This window comes from Rhinopithecus roxellana, chromosome 3 (assembly GCF_007565055.1).
Source record: "Rhinopithecus roxellana isolate Shanxi Qingling chromosome 3, ASM756505v1, whole genome shotgun sequence".
Lineage (NCBI taxonomy): Eukaryota > Metazoa > Chordata > Mammalia > Primates > Cercopithecidae > Rhinopithecus > Rhinopithecus roxellana.
The window spans coordinates 101,279,408-101,306,807 of NC_044551.1; the positions used below are offsets into that span (position 1 = coordinate 101,279,408).

Consider the following 27,400-nt stretch of genomic DNA (forward strand, 5'->3'; position numbering starts at 1 on the left):
CCAATAATTGGGCCACCCCTTTAGAGTGCTGAATTTCTTCAAAGAAAGCCTGAGTGGAATGCTGTACTCTTCACCCTGAGGCTATCCAGTCTGTTGCTGGCTGCTCTCAAATAGAGCTACCAGTTTCCACTGAAAAAGATCTTTAGTTATTTTAAGCAAAGGACATCAGAAGGAAAAATAGGTTTCCACCTCTTTCTTCCATCAGGCATTTTCCTGCCCTATATACTAATCCCCACAGATATTTGCCATGAAAAAATTTATTTATTGTTCCAAGTGCCAACCCCCAAGTGTTAGCATTGTGCAGCCAAACATTCTGTTTGCATTGGTATTAGATTTACTGGTTCAGGGACTGGCAAGTACAAATCAGATTTTTGTCCAGAAGTGTGTGTGTGTGTGTGTGTCTGTCTGTCTGTCTGTCTGTGTGTGTCTGTAACTCTTGAGAGAATTACAAGGCAACCTGCGAGGATGCTGAAATATTTGGTCAGGTTTTCTTTCAGTGAAGAGAGGTGTATAAGACACACCCTGACAATGAGCAGCAATTAACAGTGCATTACTTTCTGGAAAAGACTTGAAGTCGGCTGCCCTACAGGTCAGAGTCAATAAAGACTGAGTTACTAACAATAGCCTTTCTCTCGCTAAAGCCTTGGACTTAACCCTAACTTCATCAGACCAGAGAATAAGAGAATAATGTGAACAATAGGAGTCTTGGAGGTTGACTTGGGCCTAATGCACAGAGGCAGTAAAAGCTGTCAGAGAGCGTGATTGATTGGCTCACACGCCTTAGTCCCCAGTGCAAAGCACTAATGTTCCTGCCTCTTCTGAGAGGGCTGATGTGCCACCTGGGGTCAGAACTTATCAGCCTGTGGGGCTAATGTTTCAGACGAGGCCAAAGTGCAGTCAATAATTTATACGGAAATTTGTGCTCAGATTCGCAAGGAAAGCAGGTTTTGACTTGAATTCCTTCTCAGCCATCCCAGAAAGAAGTCAGAGCCAACTTCAGATCTTCCTGCTAACATCGCTGCTGTGTATATTAATAATACTTAAGACAAACGTTAATTGAAGAAGATAATTTAAGTCATCATGAAATATTTATTTAGCAGTTAACATTTGCAGCCAAATTTCAGGAGTTTCAGAATTGATCAGTGAAATGGGGAAAGGAAACAGCAGCGATTTTGAATTCATGAAAAAACAAAATCACCTCTAGAATGTAATAACCAGGTCAGGTTAAATCAGAGTGGCTTCGGAAACTATTAAGTGTCCATGGGGAGCCTCGGTTTACAGGCCCTGAAATTGAAGGTTCATGGTACTGACAACATGGAGAGAAATGTTAGGTGATATCAAGGACTGGAAGAGATACAAATATCGGAGAGGAATTAGATTTCAGTTAGATGCCTTGAACCCTTCATCCTGCTTGCAGAGAACGGTTAGCTGGCTGTGTGTGACTGTGTGTGTACAGACAATCTCCGTGTCTGTGTAAACACACGTATTTACACACAGAATATATAGAAATAGTAAAGCAGTGACACCAAGCAGGCTGGTCAATCAATAACCAGCTAAGTTTTGTTCTGCTCCAGCAAAATGACGACTTTGCTCCAGTAAGTGCTAACAAAGGCCCTTTTACCTTCCCTGTGCTGGAGGAGAGCACTATTAGTCACACTTCATTAGGCTTGTTTACAGAAAAGAGCTGGTCTCTAAGCACGTTATTGAAATACTTGTAACTCTGTGGGTTTTTTTTTTTTTTTCTTACTTGAAAGATAAGAACTTTGGAATGTGGAATGGGGGAGGGTGGGAAGGCAGCCTCTGAGTGCTGTCAAGAACACTGGTGGGTCCAGGTGGGAACTGGAAAGATGAGTTCATGTTTAACCTGCTCCGTCCATCTGCATCCCCAGAGCCTTGCTGCAGTCTCATTTCTGTTGTCACGGTACTGGGGAGCTTTAATTTTGCCTTTTGTAATTTAGACAAATGTCAGGCATTCAGTTAGCTGTAGCTGTTCCTGAAAACATGAAATGAGGTTTCCTTACCCTGAAATAGTCCAGAGATGAGGCTTCAGTGATTTAGAACTGCATTTCTCAGTTGACTTTACTATTGAGCAGTCAGAGGAAATGTTTGCTTTAAACAATGGATGGGTTAGGAAAGATAACTTTTACATCAGTTGAAATTGGTAGTGGGTATAGAAATAATAAAAGAAGTCCCTCAGGTTGGAATTGGTAGCCCTTAAGATTCTAAAAGATAGATAGACCACCTTTATAGTAAGCCTGGTCACCAGCAACGTGGGGTAATTAGTGTAGATGCGCATAACTGAGTTTGCTTCACCTGGAAGGAATGCGGGAGGGCTTGCTGCCACATTTCTGAGTGTAGAATTCATAGCATTTTGGCATCTCCTTCCCTTCCTCAGCTTATGACCTGGGTGAATTACAGGAGAGTTGAAAAGATGAGGACGCCATAGTACATATGCTGAGTGGGCTTCTTTATGCTCATGTTAAATACTTTACATCAATCACATCTTATTTAATATTCATATTATTCCCATTTTGTAGATGAGGGAACTGAGGCTCAGGTAGGTTTAGGTCAGCTCAAGATGAAGCAGCTACAAAGCTGACTGTGAACAGGTGGGTCTGCCTCTTGTCTCCAGAGACATGCTTTCAGGGTGCTGCATTTGATGACCACTGTTTATTTTTTCTTCCTTCCTACTCCTCAGAAATGACTGCAGACTGAACTTGATTAGAGTTCATCCTTTCGGCTTTCCCTACTGCATTCTGAACCTGAGCCACATGCTGTGGCTTATCTACCAGAGTGTGGTAACTACTTCCCACACTGCCTGCAGGGCATGGCCACCTCCAGGAAGAACAACATAAGCCTCATTCACCCTGTCTCCAAAGGTGAAACTGAGTCTGGTTTCTCTGACATTCATATTCCTTGTTTCTTTTCTAGATTTGCAAAGTTGGTGGCTTTTTGGTGCCACACAAAATGTACCCCTTTGTGTGCCATATACATGCCGATCCCTCCCATTCACACACACAGACACACACACACAGAGTTAAGAGAGGCAGTTCTTCTGTTTTCGGCTGCTGTTGTAAACTGCTATTTTAAATTTCAGTGAGTGGAATAATAGCAGAGTGATCATCTCCAGTAAATGTTGTTGGCCTTTGTAAAGAATAGCTTGTTCAGAGGTTTTATGATTTACAGAGGACACAGCTGGTGGCCAGCAGAGCGGTAGGAATGTGTGCTCTCCTGGGCCCGGTATAGCTAGAGATGAAAAGGGCCCAGAGCTGGCACAAAAGCAAATAAGCGCTCTGACTTTAAATAAAGCATCATAATTTATAGGAAGCCTGGCTCTTCAATCCCAGTGAGACACATGGATCAGTAGCAGCTTTTTGATGTGGAGCATAATTGTCAATTGGTTCCCACTGTCTCCTTATAGCTCAAGGACTGGGGATGGTAAGAAATTACTTTAAGACACAGTCCTATAATCTACAGTTGTATTGCACATATTTTGACAAGCAATTCAATAGCATTTAAACCTGGAATTCTGCAAATCACCCATGACCTACTGATCTACAAGAGGTGGTGGGTTTGTGAGGAAAACTAGGTGATGAGAGGTGTTCGGAAGACGATAGCTCCTATTCCCTTTTCCTTGCCTATCCCTCCCCACAAGGCATGAGATTTTTCATTCTTACATTTTATTTCCTTTGCATCTTTCAGTTTCATTCATCTTGGTAATTACTCTGCCTTCCTGCCTGCTCCTCCTTCTTCTGCTCCTGCCACTGGGGAAAAATTGGGCAAGAAACAGACTATGCTGCCAGATACAGAAAATAGGGAAGTGGCAGATAGCTGTTAATGACTTTTCAAATTCAGAGCGTTTTACACCCTTCTACCCCCTTTTGGTCCTCAGAGTACTCTGTGTTTTGGTGAGTGGCATGGAGGGGGAGTTTTTGCCTGAAGGATGATTTATTTTTGTCTGGTTTTGCTGTTCTTTTTACCTGTTTTTTCTAGTTGAAATAATGGCATCGTGGAGAGCTTGGGTATTTGAGTCGTTAACTTAAAAAAAAAAAAAATCCTGTAATTAATATTAAGTGCAGGAAAGGACTGGGACCAATTATTCGAAAGGCTGCATTCTTTCAGTTGCTTATCTTCAGTGACATCCTGAGTCTGACAGCGGTAGTGAGTGAAAGCTGTTTCCCTCTCATTTTGGGACACCCTGGCCCCCGTGCTATGTGCCCAGGGCCACTTGTAATAGCTGTCTCCTAAAATAACACTCTTAGGAAAGGAATGACCATTAGGGGGTAATACCATACGATCTGTGTCATTATTATGGCTCATAGTAGGCCTACTTGAATAATTACAAAACACCTTTCCCAAACTTTTTAACACTTTTACTTAAAGGAAGAAAAATATGTCTTCACAAGCTAATGATACAAGCTTGTGAGACTGGATTGGGGGACGGGAGTCAATTCTGTTACAGTGGCCATTGAACCTTTGTCTTCCCACGAAGAGAGGGAGAAGGAAGAGGAGAAAGAATTCTGCTACTCTAATGAGGAAATTTGGCTTTAAAAAAGGAGGGGGTTTGAGAAACCTGCCCCACGTGAGAAATCATCATCCAAACTAATCAGATTTCAGACCAACCAGTGGTGCCTGACAAGGAGCAGGAGAAAAATTAAATTTCAAACTTGGCATTAGAAATCAGAGTGATGCTGTTGCTTAGTTTGGTGGCACTAAGCCTCAGAGGAGGCAGCTACTTCCTAGGAAGTTTCAAGATAAGAGATAAAACCCCTTGGTACAAATGTATACAGACACACACTCTATACGTGTACGTATTCAGTGTATGCATTTGAATTGCTCCAAATGTCTGACTCGGAAGACTGTATTTTTTTATTTGATTCCATCTTCCTGTCCTTCTTTGTCCCTTGCATCAGGCTGTATGTTGACTGAGCCCTGAGGGACCACAGCATGAAGACCATCCCTTTTGGGGTACAGGGGGTGGCTTTTGATGCATCCCAGTTAAATATCTGACTTGCTGACCTTGTTGAAGCACGCTCAGGAGTCTTGTCCTCTTCCCTCCTCCCCAACACTATCGCCTCAAACTTGTCCTGCCTGCCCCCAAAGTAGGGACTCTGTGAACCTTAGCAGAAACTAGGAGAAGAGCAGCCTGCACAATAAGGGGTACATATTGTGTATGAATGGTGCCGTACATATGTTTTATTTTATTTTAAAGCTGGCCTCAAGTCATCAAGGGCAATGTTGCTTTGGGATATGCATGTTTGCCTAACTTAAAAGCAAATATTTGTGTTACTCATCCAAATTTCTGATTAAAAATTACTTTCTAAAGATCTTCATGTGATTTTTTTTTTTATGATGCTCTTTGTTACCTAAAATGTCTATAATTACACCTGTGACATTTTATAACTAGGACACTTGCTTGGTAGAACATATGTTTTGATTATTTACAAGAAGTAAAGCATGTCTTTCCACAGTAAACATTAATTGATCTCTAACGATCTCTTTTTTTTGTTTTTTTGTTTGTTTGAGACGGAGTCTCGCTCTGTCGCCCAGGCTGGAGTGCAGTGGTGCGATCTCCGCCCACTACAAGCTCTGCCTTCCGGGTTCACGCCATTCTCCTGCCTTAGCCTCCCGAGTAGCTGGGACTACAGGTGCCCACCACCAAGCCCAGCTAATTTTTTTTTTTTTTTTTTTTTTTTGTATTTTTTAGTAGAGACGGAGTTTCACCATGTTATCCAGGATGGTCTCGATCTCCTGACCTCGTGATCTGCCCTCCTTGGCCTCCCAAAGTGCTGGGATTATAGGCGTGAGCCACTGCACCCAGCCTCTAATGATCTGTTTTGATTTAGTATTTTGTTTCATGTTATATCTTGGGCCCTCTGAGTTTTCACTGATGCTTAAACTTGGTCAGTGAAAATATTGTCACCATCTGTATGTGCGGTGCAGCCTCCCATGTGAACGTATGGGATAGCATTTTAGTGTTACCAGTGGTGCCTTATTAAAGTCTTATTTCTGCTCCCTTTTCTTACAAGACTCCTTAACAGGCCATTGTATCTTCTAGAAGTGGGAAAGGATAATGTTACTAGGGAAGCAAGAAAAAAGCAGCTAGGGCTTCTTTTAGCTGACCAGTCAACTGGATATTGACCACCTGTCTTCATGGGAAAGAAATAGATGGCAGTGAATAAGCGAGAGTCTAGTTTTCCAAGAAGCTCAATGATTTTCCCAAATCAATACAGCTCATCAGGCCTCAGAACAAAGGCTGCGGGGGAGGTGACAGTGATGGAAGTGGCTCTGTGTTCTTTTGTGTATTAAACCATAAGGCCCATGGGGAAACAAGGTTTCTTTAGCTGTGTTTGTGTGTGTGTGTGTGTGTGTGTGTGTGTTTAGGGCTTATTCTGTGTATTTAAGGGGGAAATCCTTTCAGTTTTTTTAAAAAAAGGATCTCCATAGATTGTATACCAATGATCAAATGTACGTTTGAAAGAGATAAGTACAGTCAAGTAAGAAAGACGATCATGTTTTAAAATGCAGAGTAGAACAGCAGTTTTCCATTGCTTTTTGATATTGCTTAAGGTTTCATCTTTTGTTGTTGTTATACATGGATTGGGTTTAGATGAACCAAAAAAAAGTCTGTGTTCAGATTAACCTCTGGCAAATCAAGAATCATAACTACCCTCCCATAAACAAACCGTGTTCCTAATGCCCTGAAAATAACAACAACTCCTAATAGGAATGCTCAACTGTCAACTGAGAGGTTAAAATTAACGCAGATAGAGTGATGCCAACATATTCCAGCTGCTGACAGAGAAGATCTATCCAAACCAGCAATTTTTAGTCCTTCAGTCCTTTAATCTTTAAGCTCACTGTGCTTTCATAAAGTAGTACATTAACACCAGAGCAGTGTGTCTCTGGGGTTTATGACTGGGGTGGCGGCACACTAGGGCATAAAGTGTTTCATTACACTTCCTTTTGTTAGTACTGCCCTATCTCCCAAGCTCCATTGCCATACACTATTTGTTCAGATAAAGCCCTATGTTCAGGGTGACTAATCGCAGCACTGTGTTCCAGATGGTTTGATTACAGGATGTGGTTAAAGTGACTCTTCAAACATTCAGCCCAGCAGTAGGGCTCTTTAAAAAAAACAAGGCCGGGCGCGGTGGCTCAAGCCTGTAATCCCAGCACTTTGGGAGGCCGAGACGGGCGGATCACGAGGTCAGGAGATCGAGACCATCCTGGCTAACATGGTGAAACCCCGTCTCTACTAAAAAATACAAAAAACTAGCCGGGCGAGGTGGCGGGCGCCTGTAGTCCCAGCTACTCGGGAGGCTGAGGCAGGAGAATGGCGTAAACCCAGGAGGCGGAGCTTGCAGTGAGCTGAGATCTGGCCACTGCACTCCAGTCCGGGCGACAGAGTGAGACTCCGCCTCAAAAAAAAAAATAAAAAAATAAGAAAATAAAAAAATAAAATAAAAAAACATACTGCATTTTATGATCATGTGACAACACTTACTTTTCCTGTCCTAGTGCTCTATATATACTTGGCACAGGTAATGGGAAAGTCCCTATGATTTTTGGCTGGCAGGTATTTTATGAGCAACCTTAGTTGTACATTTTAAATTTTCCCAAATAATTACATTTGAAGAAGGATCTGTCTGAAGGTTATAAGCTCCGAGGCTGGAACAACGAACCTTGTACTATACAAGATTCAGCTTTTAAAAAGTACCAGTATTGAATACCACAGAGTGACAACAACAAAATAATGGGGGCAGAGAGTCCTGAACAAAGAAATGGTGATAAATCATACCTTGTACAATAGTTACATTGTGTAAAACTGTAGGGTAATATGATATCTGAAATATATGAATTTTATCCTGTACTCATGAAATCAGCATATTGTGATATCTTGTCCCTAATGTTTCACTAGAAAAAATACATACAAAAGGAAAGAAATGTGTAAACTTTCTTTTTTAAAGGCATATGGCATGAATGGGTTACCATTTGGTGTTATTCGAATGAGGTTTCTGTTTTCTGCCTGGGTGCACATCAAATCCATCCAGATGTGGTAGTCTGAGAGAGTTCAAAAAAACTTCTGTCTGATTCCAAACTCAGCATTTGCAATGCTTGGCAAAGACTTCTGTCCCGGGGATGAGGCACTTTAAAGACTCTGAAACAGTCTTTAAACTCAATACAAACAGAATTATGTCGATCCACTGGGAAATCAGGCATTTGCCCCGTTCTTGAGGAAACAGCTTCACAAACAGCAGAAATAATAATTCAGAAACCACATTTATAACATCTTGGGAGCAAAGCCTCTCCACAGAGAATGTCTGTCATCCATAAAACTAGTGGGAGATTATGCTTATTGAAAAAGTATGGTAGTTAGCATTAAAAGGAAGTCACTGAGTAGGATTCAGTCTAGACTCTCTCGTCAGTCCCTGTGTAGTTAGTTCCTAGGTGTTTAATGATTCTCACTATTAGGTAACCACTGTGCCGCCAGGGCTTGTGGGTGCAGACACTGCTCCTATTTTCAAGGAGTGTCATCTAGTTGGAAGAGATAGGCATACTGTGTATACGAGCAGAGTAAAATATTATGGGGGCCATGTATTACAGTAGGACAAATAGCCTCAAGTTCAGACCTGGGAGGTTCTCCTTGTCATTCAGGATCCCAGATGAAGGAGACTCTGCCACCTTCATCCTGAGGGCTTCGAGATCACAATAACCATTTCCATTGCAGCCGGACAGAAAGGGATGAGAGGTTCTTATGGGCCAGGCCTGGAAGTGGCCCACATTGATCAGGTCTCTCACTTGCTTTCCATAGGACTCAGTCACATGACCGCATCAGACTGGTAGGGAGGATGAGAAGGAGTCTAGTTGTGGGCTCAGAAAGGGGAGGGAAACATGGCTTGTAAGTTTCCATCAGGGCAAGAACTGTGTATGCAGTGCTGTGGGGATCCAGGAGAGAATGGCCATCTTTTGGCCGTGTGCCTGGTATGTGTGTGTCTAGGGCAAGGATTCACAGAAGTGAGAACCTTTGCATTTGTCTCCATTTATTTCTCATTCATTAGAAACTTTAACTTTCCCTAGGGATTTGGACTAAGGCGTCTTCAAGGTTTCTTTCAGGGGAATTAAAAGTGTGACATGAAGAATGGTTGAAGAAACTTGTTTAGGCTGGAGAGTAAAAGAGAGATAGAGGCTGGATGTGGTGGGTCACACTGTAATCCCAGCATTTTGGGGGGCTGAGGGGGGAGGATCGCTTGAGGCCAGCAGTTCAAGACCACCCTGGGCAAAATACTGAGAGCCCATCTCATTAGAAAAAAAAAAAAAATAGGAAAAAAAAAAAAAAAAAAAGAGAGAGAGAGAGTGAGCAGAAGGTGAGGAGAATGCCAACATGGTCATTTTCCTTGCCTGGATGAAAGGCTGTTGAGTAGATGATGGGTGGACTGCATCTGCAGGGTATCAGGAGGCACAGCCAGGACCAAGGTATTCAAAGACCAATTTAGTTTAACACAAGGAACAACTTTTTAACAAGAGGGCTGGAAAATAACTAGGCTGGGTGGGTGCTGGTGAAATCTTCTATCAGTGATGAAGCTGGAGGGAAAAGGGACACACACACACACACACACACACACACACACACACACACAAAGTCCTGAGGGTGTTGCACCAACAGTGCAATTGGCTTCCTGGTCTCATAGCTATTGCACCCTTGGAACTTTGGCCCATCATGGTTCTCTACACCTCTTAGTACCTTGCAAGCTTTAGGCTTCTATTCCTATTGCCAATTATCTGGAACTTCCATATTTCTCATTCAGATTCCCAACATAAGCCCCTGTTGAGCTGGCTGCCTTTGCTCCAGGTGCCCATCACTGGTCCAGTCAGATGGGAGCAGGGTTAGGATCACTGGTCTAGGTGGGGGCACCATGAACATGAAATCCAGGGTCTAGCCTGATATGATAGCATAAGAGGCCTACTGTAAAAATGCAGGTAGTAGACAGAACTATACTTCCACTTGTGCATCACGGTGTATGCCTTTGTCCCGTTCTTTTCGTGCACAGACTCTTGAAGTGCAGAGTTTGGATGGAGTTCCAAGTAAAACATGGTTGATTCCATAGCACCAAATAGGCACCTATTGTGTACCCTGTAGACACACACAGTAAGTGTTGAGCTTGACGTCTTCTTGGAAACCCTTTACAAAGGGACATAACCGAACACTGACTGAAATCCTTATGAGGTCTCAGGCTTTTTTGGCTTGAGGAAGTAAGAGGCTCAGGTTTTATAATAAAGACCTTGTTCTTATTAAATGTTCTGTAGGTAATAGGCCTTTCGGGGCAGCATCTCAGACAAAGTATTAATAATACAAAGAAGAAACCTGTGTGTGGTCAGCACACTCTCAAACTATCCATTGTACTCTTCTTCAGCTGTATTCTTTATTAGTAATAAGCCTCAGATATTTTTCAAGTATAACATGTTACAGGGCATTAGCTCTCTGACATAGACCAGGCCCAGTCCATGGGTGGAAAGGGGAGAATGACAGACCTGGTAGAATACTTGAATATAAAGATGAAAAGTACTTTTATAGAGCATCCCCAACACCTAGCTCACAGGCTAGATGTTTGAGTAAGTGTGCATGAAAAGAAACGAATCTTTCTGGAGTAAATGTACACTTATTTCCAATTTATACGTGAGAAATAGAACTTTATGCCCAGATTTATAAATTCAAATTTGCACTTTTAAAGAACTGATTCTCATCACAGGGGGTTATGCCTTCAGTAAGTGTAGTCTGTTTTATATGACTGTGGGTTACAAAATGTTCAAGATTTTGAGATTTCAGCAAAATGATAAATCATTTACATGTTTTAGAACTTAAACACCACCTTTATACTTGGTCCTTCACAATGGGGTGTTGTCTAAACATAGACCTTCTTACAAAGACACAGTACACTGTGTGGTTTATATGAGAAACATTCCTTAAGCCTTCATTCCAGTATAGAGTGGCAGATTTGGCTGTGTAAACATGTGCCTGTATATATTCGGATATGAATTGTAGGCAGATTTAAATACTCTGTGGCATTGTGAAGCGGCTCGTACGTATAAAGAAAGATAAACACAAGCACACATATTTAATTAGCACTGCTTGATGGAGACTGTTCAAATTCTCCTTGGGTGTAAGGCATTAAAACAAATTTTAGCATTTTAAATACGGAGTGCTTCTGGAAAAATAAGAGTGACTTATTTAGGTCCTTTGAAGTTGAAAATGGACTTTTCTTTCCAGGACTTTATTCCTTCCAAGTGCAAATAACAACGGCATCACTTATACCTCAATAAGAGGTCTGCTTGTGTGGCTTCCAGAAAGAGCAGCAGGAGATGTGAATAATTTTACAGTGAGGAAGTTGCAACTGCAGATTAGCCTTTGTGACAGCTTCGACCTGTGGCCCCAGATAACCAGTGATTAATTGCCTGCCCTGGGTCCCTTCCCTTTTTCCGGCTCCAGCTTTCCCTTGAGCTTGTTTTGAGAAGGTGAATTCCGTTCTGAGGGTTCTGCGTGGGCCGGCGTGCTGTGTGGAGCCGCGTGCTGGGGGGAGCGCAGCACCGTCACACAGACCGAAGCTTTCACGGCACGGCCGCGCTCGTTAATGCGAATGAGCCTGTGTCCCGCGTGCACCGAGGGAGCCGAGCAATGCGGGCGGCCCTCTAGCCCGGCACGGCCTGCGCGCGGTGGGGGCTGCGTCCCTTTGCCTCCACCACGCTCGCCTCTCCCCGACCGCCGCCTCTGTGCTGCGGGCGGCCGCCTCGTCCCAGCCAATCGGACGCGAGTGCTCGCAGCGGGCGCCGGCCAATCCGCGGCCGGCGTTCGCTGGAAACGCGAAACCCTTAGGGGAAAAGCAATAACAAAAGCCTTTCACTGCAGACAAATGTTAAGTGTCTGTGCAGACTTTTCCTGTTTTTAATTTTATTACTGCAAGAATGGAGGGTTTGTTGTTTCTTTCATGTTTCCTTTCAAGCAATTTTAATTATACATTTGTGCTACATCAGGGACTCTGGAACGCAGTGATTCAGCCTATTGGATCTAAAGCTAAAATGCAGTAACCTTCTGGCAATACAGATATATTCTTGCACTGTAAATATAGCTGACATGCTAAAGAATTTTAAGCAGCTGCAAAAGTCTTTGACACCACACACAGTGCCCCAGAGAGCAGATGATGAGAAAACCAGTTCAGTCTTCCCCTTCGCCTCCTCTCCCACTCCCTCCCCTTTCCTGAAGGGATGTGCTCATAAAGAATCCTTTCCTCCGATTGTTCTGTCTTGTGCAAATTTTGACCAAATGCCTAATTGCCATGGATTCTCATCGCAATATGAAATTTTATACTCAATGGTTTTAAAAAAAAAATGTCCTGAGGGAATTACATTGGAATCAGCTATGATTTGAGGAAGTACTTGCTTTGCTCCATCCTAGCCTTTCCCCTGCTAGCCTATTGCTACAATAGACTGAATTAACACTGAGTAAATAATTCAGCTGTTGCCTAAGTAATAGCAACATAGACCATATGGGAAACAATTTTAAAATCTCCTTTTGAGACTTTGGAAAGAAATCGTTCTCCAGCGCGCCGTGGGGGGCTGCGTCCCAACCATTCAAATATGTTACCCGCTGTTAAAAGGCTCCCAAGGAAATGAGTCTTACCTTGTGAGGTTTCCCTTACCATAAAGGAACCCAGTAAAGGTTTTCTGTAAAATTCACAATGGCAATGGTCATGCAAGTGAGCAAACTAGCTAGAAATAGACTTTGACTAATGTCTTCTGGTGCTTCCAAGAAAGACTAGGGGTAGATGCAGAAAGAAAACAAAGGCTCAATTAAATATTTTATGTCTTTACCCTGATAGTTTATGTATGTCTCAAAATCAAAGTTCTATTAAAATATGCTTTAAAGAAGTGATTTTTTTTTTAATTTGACATTTGTCCTCTCAGAAATAAAGAGGATATTATATTTTGTTTCTCTGTGACATTTGGTATACTAAGCACACTTAAGTTTAGTAATTCACAGATGCAGTGCTAAATTAAATTGTCTGTCTGAAAAGCAGTTGGAAAAAGCAGAATGGCTTGCAGGAAACAAGTGTGTTAGTTTTGAGATTTCTTTTCTAATCCTCTGAGGCAAATGCTTACCAAAGTTGATTCCAAAGATAACCCCAAGAGTAAATCTATTGTGCACATTTATTTTCTTAAGAGGGCTATTTTAGGAGTCCTTAATATGAAACAAGACCAAACACTGAAACAGATATGGTACCCAGGCTGATTATTGTCTCACAAAGTCAAAGAGGGGAGGATTAGGGAAGTGAAATAATAGTTGATTGTCTGCTGTCTGGACTCTTAAGTCCCTACTCTCCTCTCTATGCCTATTTTTATGCACCTGCATAATTTTTTTCTTAATAAAAATCACCATCATTTTATATTGTTGAATTGGAAACAAAACCGATTCCTTTCAGTCACCCTCTGGTTTAAGCACTGGTAACTGGCGCTAGTTTATGTTGGCTGCTTGCCAAACGAAAGCAATTATGTGTAATAATAGAAAAATTAAGAGGTGAGTGTTGCTGTTTTACAGCAGGACATGGCAAAAACCATTTCCTTCTGTCAGCAGTATCTTGATTACACTCTCACACACAGTCTCACCCTTTTGTACCACATGCGCACGCGCACGAATGCACAACACACATTATTTCCTGTGGGTTTTAACTTGAGGTCACTGAAACCAGAAAGAGGAAGAATGCAAACCACAGCTTTTGAAAGCAAATGAGAATAGAACTTTGCTGTCAAAAAAAAAAAAAAAGAAAGAATGAATGAATAAGTGAACTGGAAATAATAGTAATCAGTGGTAACTATGATCCTTTTTCATCCCCCACCTCCTGCAGGTGTCCTAGTGGTCAATGTCACGTGGAGGAACAAAACGTACGTGGGAACCCTATTGGACTGCACCAAGCACGACTGGGCCCCTCCCAGGTAGGAACAAGGCCTTTTATTTCTCTCCTTCCCCCATCCTCTCTTTGCAGGGAAACTATAGAGAGAGATTCATAATATATAAAAGTGTGCCTGTAATTGAAACCAGACAAAGGAGAAATGAGCAATTTAGGACTGAAAGCAGTAAAATGCAGATGCTAGATTTCTGTCCGAAGATCTCTACTCCCCACCCCTTCTTTCCTGTCTTTGTTTTCATTTTTTTCTCAAAGTGGGAATTTGAACTGGATTGGAAGCTAGCTACTTGAGCTGTTTTTCTTTGGTTTTTCTGAGGAAGAATATAAGCCCTTGGTAGCCTGTTCTTTTGCAGGTGTTGGAAATTGTCAGTCTTTTCCTTGACTGGGCCCAGCCCTTAAGCTACTGGAGTGTTGACTCCTCTTTGCTGCATTGTGTACTTTGTGATTTCACTTGGCTGTTTTGGGGATGCTCATTTTCACATCTGTTGCTTGCTTCCATAGGTTTTGTGAGTCACCGACAAGTGACCTGGAGATGAGAGGGGGCCGGGGCAGAGGGAAGAGGGCAAGGTCTGCTGCTGCTGCCCCGGGCTCTGAGGCCAGCTTCACGGAGTCCAGAGGGCTGCAGAACAAGAACAGAGGGGGGGCCAATGGGAAAGGGAGGCGGGGCAGCCTCAATGCCAGCGGACGAAGGACACCCCCAAATTGTGCTGCTGAGGACATCAAAGCCAGCCCTTCCTCCACCAACAAAAGGAAAAACAAGCCTCCAATGGAGCTGGACCTGAACTCCAGCTCTGAGGACAATAAGCCTGGGAAGCGTGTCCGCACAAATTCCAGAAGCACTCCCACTACCCCTCAAGGGAAACCAGAGACTACTTTTTTGGACCAAGGCTGCTCTTCTCCAGTGTTAATCGACTGTCCCCACCCGAACTGCAACAAAAAGTACAAGCACATTAATGGCCTGAGGTACCACCAGGCTCATGCACACTTAGACCCAGAAAACAAGCTGGAGTTCGAGCCTGACAGTGAGGACAAGATCTCGGACTGCGAGGAAGCATTGAGTAATGTGGCACTTGAATGCAGTGAGCCAAGCACAAGTGTATCTGCTTATGACCAGGTGAAGGCACCGGCATCCCCTGGTGCTGGAAACCCACCTGGGACCCCAAAGGGAAAGAGAGAGCTGATGAGCAATGGCCCAGGTTCCATTATTGGTGCTAAAGCTGGGAAGAATTCTGGCAAAAAGAAGGGCCTTAACAATGAACTCAACAACCTTCCAGTAATCTCCAACATGACGGCTGCGTTAGACAGTTGCTCAGCAGCAGACGGCAGTTTGGCTGCTGAGATGCCTAAGCTGGAAGCAGAAGGATTAATTGACAAGAAAAGTTTAGGAGATAAAGAAAAGGGCAAAAAAGCTAACAACTGCAAAATGGACAAAAACCTCTCTAAACTGAAAAGTGCCCGGCCCATTGCCCCTGCCCCAGCCCCCACTCCGCCACAGCTAATCGCTATACCCACTGCAACCTTTACAACCACCACCACTGGGACAATACCCGGACTGCCCTCCCTCACAACAACTGTTGTTCAGGCTACACCAAAGAGTCCTCCGTTAAAACCCATTCAACCAAAGCCCACGATTATGGGAGAGCCCATCACCGTGAACCCAGCTCTGGTGTCACTCAAAGACAAAAAGAAAAAGGAGAAGCGAAAGCTAAAGGACAAAGAAGGGAAAGAGACGGGAAGCCCAAAAATGGATGCCAAGCTGGGGAAACTAGAGGACTCCAAGGGGGCCAGCAAAGATTTACCTGGGCATTTTTTAAAGGATCATCTCAACAAGAATGAAGGACTGGCAAATGGACTGTCCGAGTCTCAGGAGAGCCGCATGGCCAGTATCAAAGCTGAGGCCGATAAGGTTTACACTTTCACAGACAACGCTCCCAGCCCTTCCATAGGGAGCGCCTCGAGGATGGAATGCAGCACTTTGGTGAACGGGCAGGCACCAATCGCACCTCTGCATGTGTTGACCCAGAATGGGGCAGAGAGTTCAGCTGCAAAGACAAGCAGCCCGGCCTATTCAGACATATCCGATGCTGCTGACGATGGTGGTTCCGACAGCAGGTCGGAGGGCATGAGATCAAAGGCCAGTTCCCCATCAGATGTTGTTTCTAGTAAGGACAGTGTGGTAAAAGGGCATTCTTCAACTACAGCACAATCATCTCAACTGAAAGAATCCCATTCTCCCTATTACCATGGCTATGATCCTTATTATTCTCCCAGTTACATGCACCCTGGGCAGGTCGGCGCCCCTGCAGCTGGAAATAGTGGGAGCACGCAGGGGATGAAGATCAAGAAGGAGTCTGAGGAAGATGCTGAAAAGAAAGACAAGGCAGAGCAGTTAGATTCTAAGAAAGTGGACCACAATTCTGCATCCTTACAGCCTCAGCACCAATCGGTGATCACACAAAGACATCCTGCCCTGGCTCAGTCACTTTATTATGGCCAGTATGCCTATGGACTCTATATGGACCAGAAATCTCTGATGGCCACCAGCCCTGCCTATAGACAGCAATATGAGAAGTACTATGAGGACCAGAGGCTGGCAGAGCAGAAAATGGCCCAGACTGGGAGAGGAGACTGTGAAAGGAAAAGCGAGCTCCCCTTGAAAGAGCTGGGCAAGGAGGAAACTAAACAGAAAAACATGCCATCGGCCACAATCTCAAAAGCTCCCTCTACTCCGGAGCCTAACAAAAACCATTCTAAACTAGGGCCATCAGTGCCTAATAAAACTGAGGAGACAGGTAAATCACAGCTTCTCTCCAGTCACCAGCAGCAGCTTCAGGCCGACAGCTTCAAAGCTAAGCAGATGGAAAACCACCAGCTTATTAAGGAGGCTGTAGAAATGAAGTCTGTCATGGACTCTATGAAGCAGACAGGTGTAGACCCAACCTCGAGATTTAAACAAGTAAGATTGTGGAGCGTGGCCCCAACAGGGACAGAGCAGTCTGAGACTTGTATTATACATGTCTGGGCTTGATCTGGTTAGACTTCTGACACAGGAAAGAAACCCACATTAGTTTTTTCCTCTGCTCTTGAAAAATATTTTAAGATTCTCAGGAGTTACTATGTAGCTCTAAAATGTGCATTATCACTATTTTCTTGTCATGTTGTATAGTAAAAGGAACTGTGAACATGTGCTTTGCAGATTTGTGTTTCATGCCACTGACTTGCTCTGTGACTCTAATGAGGTCCCTTAATTTCTTCCTTTCTTTTTTTTTCTTTTTTCTTTTTCTTCTTTTTTTTTTTTTTTCTTTTTCTTCTTCTTCTTTTTTTTTTTTTTTTTTTTGAGACAGAATCTCGCTCTGTCGCCCAAGCTGGAGTGCAGTGGCGTGATCTTGGCTCACTGCAACCTCCGCCTCCCGGGTTCAAGCAATTCTTCTGCCTCAGCCTCCTGAGTAGCTGGAACTACAAGCGTGTACCACCACCCCCGGCTAATTTTTTGTATTTTTTTAGTACAGATGGGATTTCACCATGTTAGCCAGGATGGTCTCGATCTCCTGACCTCGTGATCTGCCCACGCTGGCCTCCCAAAGTGCTGGGATTACAGGCGTGAGCCACCGTGCCTGGCCAAGATCCCCTAATTTCTTAGTCCAAGGCGAGGGCATTCCACAAGGGGACTGCTGAATTCCTTTCTAACTCTGAGATCCTGAGACTCATCTCTAAAATATTTATTTTCCATTTTCAAATTTCTACTAGCATCTTTTTGGAAGATAATAAAAACTGGGTCCCTGAATTCACATTTCCCATTAATCTTTTTAATAGAATTTGGGGCCCAAATTTCTTTTACTTGTGGTCAGAGATACCTAGATTTCAGCCTTACTCTCTATGTTAAGTACCCCAAAACTAAGAGCTCAGTGCTGAATGTTTGTGAGGAGGGTGAGGAGGTTTGGGTGGCGGGCCTCAACAGCTGTCCCAGAGCCCCAGGGGTCAGTCAGCTTGAGAACACCTGAAAATTGGTCACCATGAAACCACAAATGTACTGGCACCTTCTGTCATGGTTCAGATATCCTGACCCACTGCAACCCCGTGAACATGAATTCTGGTATTTCCCAGCACTGCAAACCCCCACTCCCACCCTCACCCCCATGCTTAGATAATCCCTGGTGCATTAGAGCAAGAACCACCAGCCCCCACCACCGCCACCCACACACACATTTACTTAGGCACAACTTTGCATGTTCTCTGAGAACCTGAATCCCCAGTGGGTTTCTGTCATGAATGGAATGGGGATCACAAAGGCCATTTAGGATTCTCAGTTTCCCCACTTCCAGAGGCAAAAATCAGGCTGTCACTTCACAGGGCTGCAGAAGAATGTTATAATTTTGGGGGTTTTATAGATGGCTTTGTTTTCCAATACAGAAGCCATAATGTGTGCTATTAATTTGAAATTTTGTTTTGATTAAGATGTTAGCACGTAATGAGAAGTGAGCCAATATATTAAGCCTCAGCTGCAGTGGATGAGGAAAATGTATTCGGAAACCAAGAGTTTTTCCTCCTAAGTGATGTTAATAGCTATAGCAATTACTTAAATTTACTATTATTAGCTTGAGTTGGAGTTTTTAACATTCTTTTTTACCTGTGCGAGATATTAAAAGGCAAATGAAGGTAGAATTAAATATGTCTGAGGATGTTATTTAGTGTTGAGGAATGACATTAAGGGCCCAGCTCTGAATTTCAGCAGACCCGAGTTGGAAGCCCAGCTCCACGACTGGGCAGCAGCATGACCTTGACGTTGCTTTGAACTTTAAACACTTGGTTTTGTCTTCTGTACAAGGGATCAATAATAACGCCTATCTGGGACATTATTACTTTGTAAGAGAAGGAGGTAAAACAATTAGCACAGTGTCTAGCACAGAAATCAATGTCAACTTAGTGTTAACATTAAGAGTACTAGTGCTGTCATGATTATTAACAAGCTTTCTTTAAAATTGAAATTTTAAAACAAATCTGTTGGGTTTTTTTCTTTAAAAAAAAAAAAAATCAGGATCCAGATTCAAGAACATGGCATCATTATGTATACCAGCCCAAATATCTGGATCAGCAAAAGTCAGAAGAACTTGATAGAGAGAAGAAATTAAAAGAGGATAGTCCAAGGAAAACTCCTAATAAAGAGAGTGGTGTGCCCAGCCTTCCTGTATCACTAACGAGCATTAAAGAGGAGCCCAAAGAGGCCAAGCGTCCTGATTCTCAATCAATGGAGGAGAGCAAGCTGAAAAATGATGATCGAAAGACTCCTGTGAACTGGAAGGACTCTCGGGGAACAAGAGTGGCTGTCTCCTCACCCATGAGTCAGCATCAGTCATACATACAGTACTTGCATGCTTATCCTTACCCACAGATGTACGACCCCAGCCATCCTGCATACCGGGCTGTTTCTCCCGTCCTAATGCACAGTTATCCTGGTACGTGTTGTCGGTTCTGACTATATTGGAAGGAAGAGGCGATGTTCAAATATTAGCTGTTAAAAACTCAAGATAAATTAGAAGCTTCAAGAGTGACATTTGTTTTGCTTATTTTTATGCTGTTTAAAGTCCCAAAGATAAAACTGATTTAATATAAGTTTTTTTAATGAAATGTCAAGAATCCGTAGCTATAGTTTCCAGAGTCTCTGATGGTCTGCTATAGCTGTTAGGCTGACAGATACTTTATTGCCTATAAAAATATCCTAAGCACTTACTGTCATAATCATTATAGTTACTATTCCTTTCACTTAAGCAGACACGTAAATGTATGAAATGGCTGTAAGCTCAATTCTGTTTATAACCTCCCTTCATCAGGATGAATTAACTGGGAGAAGAAAACTGGAGAAGCTAGATACAGTTTAATGATGATGTAGCCCATTGTTAATGTAACCCCCTATTTTAAGATCTCTTTGACTCTTATTCCAAATTCATGTAACCCAAGTTATTTTTTTTTTTAAAGATACAGCCTGTAACTTGATGTGGCATTTGTTTTTTATCTGCAGGGGCCTATCTCTCTCCAGGATTTCATTATCCTGTTTATGGGAAGATGTCAGGGAGAGAAGAGACAGAGAAAGTCAATACCAGCCCTAGCATCAACACGAAAACAACCACTGAATCTAAAGCACTGGATTTGCTCCAGCAGCATGCTAACCAATACCGCAGCAAGTCTCCTGCTGTAAGCCTCCTTTTGTTGTTATGTAAAAGTACTGTGTTTTGGGGAGAAAGGGGAACAAGCTACAGAACAGTCTTGAAATATAAATGGTTTTGGAACCCAGCTGTGATTTCAGGATGCTGTTTTATCCTAATACATAAAGAATGGAGCGTTCAAAAGTAAGATGCTTTCACACATGAGAGAAAATTGTTAAAGCGTGTATGGCACTAGCAAGCTTTTCTGTTGCGAAATCTAGTATACTTCGCTTACCCAGGAGGATGGTTGTTAGGTGGGAATTTAAATTCATAGGAACCAACTTTTGGTGTAAAATATGTTTGATAAGGCATTGAGGAATTAGGTAACAGAGGAGTCTATGTTATATAATTTTTGTAAGTAAGCAGGTCAGAGGCTACAAACTGTTGACCTTTTGGGCAAATCAAGCTTTTCAAAAAGTGTTTTCTTGCGGGACAGCTTTTAAAAATCAGATATTTTACATACAAATTCAGATGACCTCTTTCTCTTAAGACAATAGAAAATCTGGGCCGGGAGTGAGCTACCGCCTGTAATCCCAGCACTTTGGGAGGCCGAGGCGGGCAGATCACTTGAGGTCAGGAATTCGAGACCAGCCTGGCCAATATGGTGAAACTCCATCTCTACTAAAAATACAAAAAGTACCCTGGTGGTGGTGGGCACCTATAATCGAAGGTACTCAGGAGGCTGAAGCAGGAGACTCACTTGAGCCCGGGAGGCGGAGGTTGCAGTGAGCAGAGATCGTGCCACTGCACTCTAGCTTGGGTGACAGAGCAAGGCTCTGTCTCAAAAAAAAAAAAAAAAAAAAAAAGACAATAGAAAATCTTGTTCAAAATCACATGGCAGTAACTGATGGGAGCTAGTAGCCCCATCTCGGCAGTATGTCCTGCTCCCATCAATGTTCATGGATATAAATAAAAGCTCCCCAACCTGCATCGCTTGTCTCTGTTGTTAGCTTGACTTCTGGAGAGATTTGAGGTTTCTCCTACTTGTATTGATCCTTCATATTCACATCATCAGTGTTCATGGTTGGAGGTTCATCACGAGCAAAGCTAAGTACCCATGACATGTAATAAGGCACAAGTTTGAGCCTTGCACAAATTTCCAAGAGTAAGTCATGTGGCTTAGGAGTGAGAGCTGTGTCTGCTGTTTTCTGGCCTTAACTCTTTGTCATGTCCCTTTAACTCTGCTGAATAATGCAAATATTTGTCTGTGAAAGATGACTGTTCCCCAAAAAAGGTGACTGCTATAGTCCTAGAGACTGTTGTGAAGAGAGACTAAATGAAAATAGTTCGGTGCTTGGCTAGGAAAGAGTTTAAAGTAAATTAAAATAATAGTATTTGCAATGTGTATGAGTCTACCAGAAACTCTATAGAGAAACTAGAAAAGGTGATTTCAGAATCTTTCTGAGACCTCCTTCTTAGTACAAGGATTTCTTTTAAGTGAGAAGGATAACTTTAGTGAAAGGGTGGTTAGGTTCTAAAGGTAGAAAGTCATAGGAAGTAAACCATCCTTACCCCAGACTATGGTTTGGGGAGAAGGGAGCTTCTCTGTGAGAGTTCAAAAATTGAGAGATTCAAAATGTGGGTGTAGGACAGTGATTTCTTGTGCTTTATATTGGCATATAACTTTAGGGCATGTTTTTTCAGTAGAACAAAATGTGTACAGACACGTTTAAAATTGTGAGATAGGTTCTCTCCATAAAATACAAGTGTAATTAGAAAACTTGACCTTAAAGATATCTCCAAAACTACTTATTTTCTAAAAGTTGTTTATGGGAAGCCATTGGGTAAATTCTTAACCTGCAATTATGAATGAATATAGAGAGAAGTCCTCTTATTTCCATCATTTCAGGAAAACATTGGTGTCACTTGGTTTATTTTGGGTGGAGCAGTTCTTTTTGTGTTGGCTTAATTCCAACGGAAACTAATGCATGTTTTTTTGAAATTCTCTTTAGTTACTAAAGATTGTATCTTTGTATTTATTTTTTAATCATTAACACAATATTGTCAAAGGGACAAAGGTGGTTTAGTACTCTTATAAGTTGATTTTCAGGCATGAAGGGGGAAAATTTCTCTTTTTTGTTGCAGCCTGTGGAAAAGGCTACAGCTGAGCGGGAACGGGAGGCGGAAAGGGAAAGGGATCGCCACTCCCCCTTCGGCCAGCGGCACCTGCACACGCATCACCACACCCACGTTGGCATGGGTTACCCGCTAATCCCGGGTCAATATGACCCTTTTCAAGGTCAGCAGCTCTGTCGTTATTGTGTCTCTGTCCATTCTGCTTTGGAAAACAGTTGCTAAAATTGCATTTCACATCTTCAAAATATTGAGCTTTGAGTTCACATTAGCTCTCAGGAGGGTTTTTAACACTTATTTCCTAGTGACACAGCTAAGGCTGTTCCCTCATCTTTGTATTCTATTGAGACATGAAATGGCTACCACTTAATAATTGTCACCAGTTGATGGTATCGGCGGCTTACTGTTATCTCACAGACTGAGGGTGGTGGCCAGTGTCTGGGGCACTGAATATCACAATCAGAAGATCAGATATCTACTTCAGGGAAATTGTAGAAAAAGGGAGGGATGGTGGGAGGCTTGGGTGAAATTACTTGTTCTGATTTCTGCATGCCTTTTAAGTTGCTCTTTTCCCATGGAAATCATGGGAGTAATGTGATCTGGTTTAACACTTTGATAACCTCGTTTAAGGGTTCTTCACAGCCCTTCACTGCTGCGACGTCACTAAATGGGAGAATTGAGAAAGAGAAACATGTTTTAAGCCATAGGATTGATATCAGGGAATCTTCACCTTGTGGTTCATTAGTTGAGCATGTATTATTTGTCCCATCTTTGTCATCTCATAGGGGGTGGGTGATGGCACCACCTTTACAGTTTGCTAGAATACCCCAGATTGCATGGCTTTAAACAACAGGAATTTATTTTCTCACAGTTCTGGAGGCTGGAAGTTCAAGATCAGGGTTCTAGCACAGCCAGCCTCTGCTGAGGCCTGTGTTCCTGGTTTGTGTGTAGCTGCTGTCCTGCTGTGTGCTCATATGACCTCTTCTTTGTGCATGAGCTGGTGGGTGGGGAAGAGGCAGGGGGAGCCCTCGTGTGCTTTCTTAGAAGGACACTAATCCTGCCCTATTAGGGTCCCATCCATATGGCCTCATTTAACCTTAATTACCCCCTTATAAGCCCCATCTCTGAATCTAATCACACTGTGGATTAGAGCTTCAACATGTTTTGAGGAGACATAATTTAGTCTATTGCACTTGCCAAGTTGCCTCTTATGCTGCTGTGTGAATAGAAAGTAAGATAATATGTTTGAAAGTGTTTCCAAAACTGGGAATTGATATACAAATGTGAAGGGGTCATTTTTATTTATTCAAGTCTTTTTAGTTGGTGTCAACTAATAGTGTTTAAAGAGAGCTTTTCTATTTCTTAAACAATTTGTATTGAGTGTGGTAAGTACTTGGAAGAGAAAGGCTTTATGTCTAGTCTAACACATTATACCTATATATAAATAAAGTATATATGAGAAGAAAATAATTACCTCTTTTAAGATAATGTTATTGTTATTGTACTGTCTTAAGTTACCTCTGGGAAAAGAAAATATATCCAAATAAAAGACATAGAATTCTGAGACAGTAATCTTCCCTAGGTTCGCATTTGTTTACTCTATTTTTCCCCAGGACTGTCTTCTATAGAATTTAAAAGAATTCTCTGTTAGGCAACACCATGCCATTTGGAGCTATTACAGTCTCTGACTGCTGCTTTCGTCTTGCAGGGTGAAAGTGAAGAGCATTTCTAAGTTTGATTTACTGATTCTGTGTATCTTATGGGCCGCATTGTGTTCAGTCACTGGGGAAAATGTTAAAGTGATAACAATGATTATGGAAGTGTTGTATTCTAGGCAAATAGCATGCCGCTTCTGTAATTCACTGTGACTTTTGATTCCTGTTGTTACCTGGCATCTATTATTTCTCTTGAGCTTCCTATTCAGGAATGCATGCAAACCATTTAGCACCATGCAGAGCTGGAGAGATGGAATACTGTATCTCCTTCGAATAGCTATTAAGAAAACTGCAGGCCGGGCACGGTGGCTCAAGTCTGTAATCCCAGCACTTTGGGAGGCCGAGACGGGCGGATCACGAGGTCAGGAGATCGAGACCATCCTGGCTAACACAGTGAAACCCCGTCTCTACTAAAAAATACAAAAAACTAGCCGGACGAGGTGGCGGGCACCTGTAGTCCCAGCTACTCGGGAGGCTGAGGCAGGAGAATGGCGTGAACCCGGGAGGCGGAGTTTGCAGTGAGCTGAGATCCGGCCACTGCACTCCAGCCTGGGCGACAGAGCAAGACTCCGCCTCAAAAAAAAAAAAAAAAGAAAAAAAAAGAAAACTGCAGAGTATTCAAGAAAGGATAGATAGCAGATAGACCAAATGGTTTGTACGGTGTCCTTGCTGCATGAAAGAGTTCATGTGTGTGTTCAGGAGAGGACACCGTGCTGCTACTGGGTCTGCGGCCCTTCCCCACTGGGCCTGTATCTACTCTTATCCTTCTAAAGATCACAGACACTCTACATTTTTTTCCCCATTAGGCTTGACCTCTGCTGCCCTTGTTGCCTCACAGCAGGTGGCTGCCCAGGCATCTGCATCTGGAATGTTTCCTGGACAAAGAAGGTAAATATCCTCTACATTTTTAATTAGTTCTAGATAGAAATATCTTAATGGTTGGGAGGAAGCAAGTACAGGATTTTTAGACCAAAAACTTAACTCCTTGGGTTTTATATCCTTGTAATGAATGTGTTTGTTTATGCCAATGTAAGTTGCTTCACATGCAACTTAAATTCCATGAACCCCATTCTGTAAGGGTTACGTAGATTAGTAATTAAATGAGTAGTTTTTTTAGGCAGTTGAAATTTTCTTGGGTTATCCTTACAGCATTGCTAAAATAATTCACCATGACTCCCTTTGTTTTATTATGTTTAAAGATAAAGTCGCAAATGGAGACATTTATTTTCGTAATACTAAAGGTAATGTTTGTTCCTTGATGTTTTAAATTATTCCGTAAGTTTTAAGAAGGAAAATGATTTAAAGGAATTAAAGTATTAGTATTATAAAATTAATATTTTTCACAATGCATATCATTACTTTGTGTTTATTCACTTTCTCTGGAATTGAATTCTACATTTGAATGGAATTAAAATAAGTCTTATTAGTCTTATGGTTTTCAGGCTTACAGTGACAAATGTTGACAGAGGCTGGGCATGATGACCCATGCCTGTAGTCCCAGCACTTTGGGAGGCTAAGGCGGGTGGATCACCTGAGGCCAGGAGTTCCAGACCAGCCTGGCCAACATGGTGAAACCCCATCTCTACTAAAAATACAAAAATTAGCTGGGCATGGTGGCGTGCGCCTGTAATTCCAGCTACTAGGGAGGCTGAGGCATGAGAATTGCTGGAACCCAGGAGGCAGAGGTTGCAGTGAGCCGAGATTGCACCATTGCACTCCAGCCTGGGTGATGGAGTGAGATTCTGTCTCAAAATTAAAAAAAAAAAAACAAAAAACTGTTGGCTGGGCACGGTGGCTCATGCCTGTAATTCCAGCACTTTGGGAGGCCGAGGCGGGTGGATCACCTGAGGTCCGGAGCTCGAGAGCAGCCTGACCAACATGGAGAAACCCCCTCTCTACTAAAAACACAAAATTAGCCAGGCGTGGCGACACATGCCTGTAATCCCAGCCACTTGGGAGGCTGAGGCAGGAGAATCGCTTGAACCCAGGAGGCGGAGGTTGCCATGAGCCGAGATCGAGCCATTGCACTCCAGCCTGGGCAACAAGAGCAAAAATCCGACTCAAAGAACAAACAAACAAGCAAAGAAACTAAATGTTGATAGAACCATGTGCTAAGGTTTGCTTTTCTTTTGCAGAGAATAACAAGATTGGACATGTACATTGTCATGTGACTGGATCACATGGGGAAGCGCTTTATACAGACATCAGTTCCATGGTGTTAATTTGAAATGCCTTAATGGCAGGCAAAAACCAGTCATTTCATTTTTGTAAATTACAGATTTTATCACAGAGTAACAAATGTTGCTGTAATTAAACTTCTGTTTTATATATATATACGTATACATATCTGTATATATACATATATATATATATAAAAATATAAATATATTCTTTACTTTTTGTATCAGTAACCAGGCTCGCACACACAGGGTCTGCTGCCACGTCGCAAACCACTCAGTAAAGGAAATTAAAAATGTATTTGTCATGTTGAAAAGTGTTAGCCACAAAAGGCTACTTACTTTCTTTTCCTTTTCCTTTAAAATTGTAAATAAATAATGTTATGTATCAGTGTGCCTGAATCTTGCATATCCTTCACATATTTCCCATAAGCCCCTCAGAAAGGCTAACTGTGATGATGACACTTTGGTACAATTTAGATGTCTATTTGGTGGCTCCTGTTAAAGACGCATCAGTGTAAAATGTTCCTGTAGTCACTGTTTGTACTTGTGTATTGTGGAAAAAGTACTTTTGGAAGGCATGGGGTTGCCAGTACCACAAAAACTGTGTTGTACATAATGTAAAGATTAAAATGGGGAAATAATGAGCATCTGTGAATAATGAGGTGTCATTTTTTGATAATCTTGAATGGCAAATAACCCAATAGCCTGCGTACCAGAGACATCTGTGATTGTTCTATTACTTGAATAGTTCTACAGTCTTTTTCTTTTTTTTTTTTTAATGTTTACAATTATCCAGTTTTAGAGGAGAGAGACTTTAACGCCATTGCCTGGTTACTTGTTTTATGCTGTAATCTAGTTTATTTTATGTAAAATGTATATTGAATGCTTTCCTTTTTTATACCTGCCTTAAATAATTTGGCAATCAGAATTAAAAAGTTTTTTTTTTTAAATAATGGCTTCTTGTCTGTCTCATGTTATTTTCTACCTGACTGATAGTCATTCTAATTTTCAAGAAAGGGTTTCTTATAATATTATTAATATCCAATGCATAAGATACAGTAAACAGATATTAACTTTTCTTGTAGGATACATAAGTATAACAACCAAATAGTGTATTTAATTCGGTGAATGTATTCCCATTTACAGGGTATTTACCCTAAACATGGAGCACGATATCACTGGAAATTAGTAGATACAGGTTTCTGTAGTGTGGAATTGATACTTCAAAGATGCAAATGTTATGACATGTGGATAATAGGGAAAATATGTAACAA

At 42.2% G+C, this 27,400-nt stretch overlaps 1 protein-coding gene across 3 annotated transcripts in view; it reads left to right on the top strand.

Moving 5' to 3' along the window:
- The window catches only part of ZNF608 (zinc finger protein 608), a 117,306-nt gene extending 90,225 nt beyond the window's left edge, over positions 1–27,081 (top strand). For all 3 annotated transcript variants that reach the window (XM_010370958.2, XM_010370957.2, XM_030927875.1), the window contains 7 exons: positions 13,899–13,986; positions 14,460–16,914; positions 18,994–19,411; positions 19,975–20,147; positions 22,244–22,397; positions 24,753–24,834; positions 26,082–27,081. In XM_010370958.2, the coding sequence (XP_010369260.2) occupies positions 13,899–13,986; positions 14,460–16,914; positions 18,994–19,411; positions 19,975–20,147; positions 22,244–22,397; positions 24,753–24,834; positions 26,082–26,088 (3,377 nt within the window). In that variant the 3' untranslated portion in view covers positions 26,089–27,081. The remainder of the gene's footprint in view (positions 1–13,898; positions 13,987–14,459; positions 16,915–18,993; positions 19,412–19,974; positions 20,148–22,243; positions 22,398–24,752; positions 24,835–26,081) is intronic.
- The last annotated feature ends 319 nt before the right edge of the window (positions 27,082–27,400 follow it).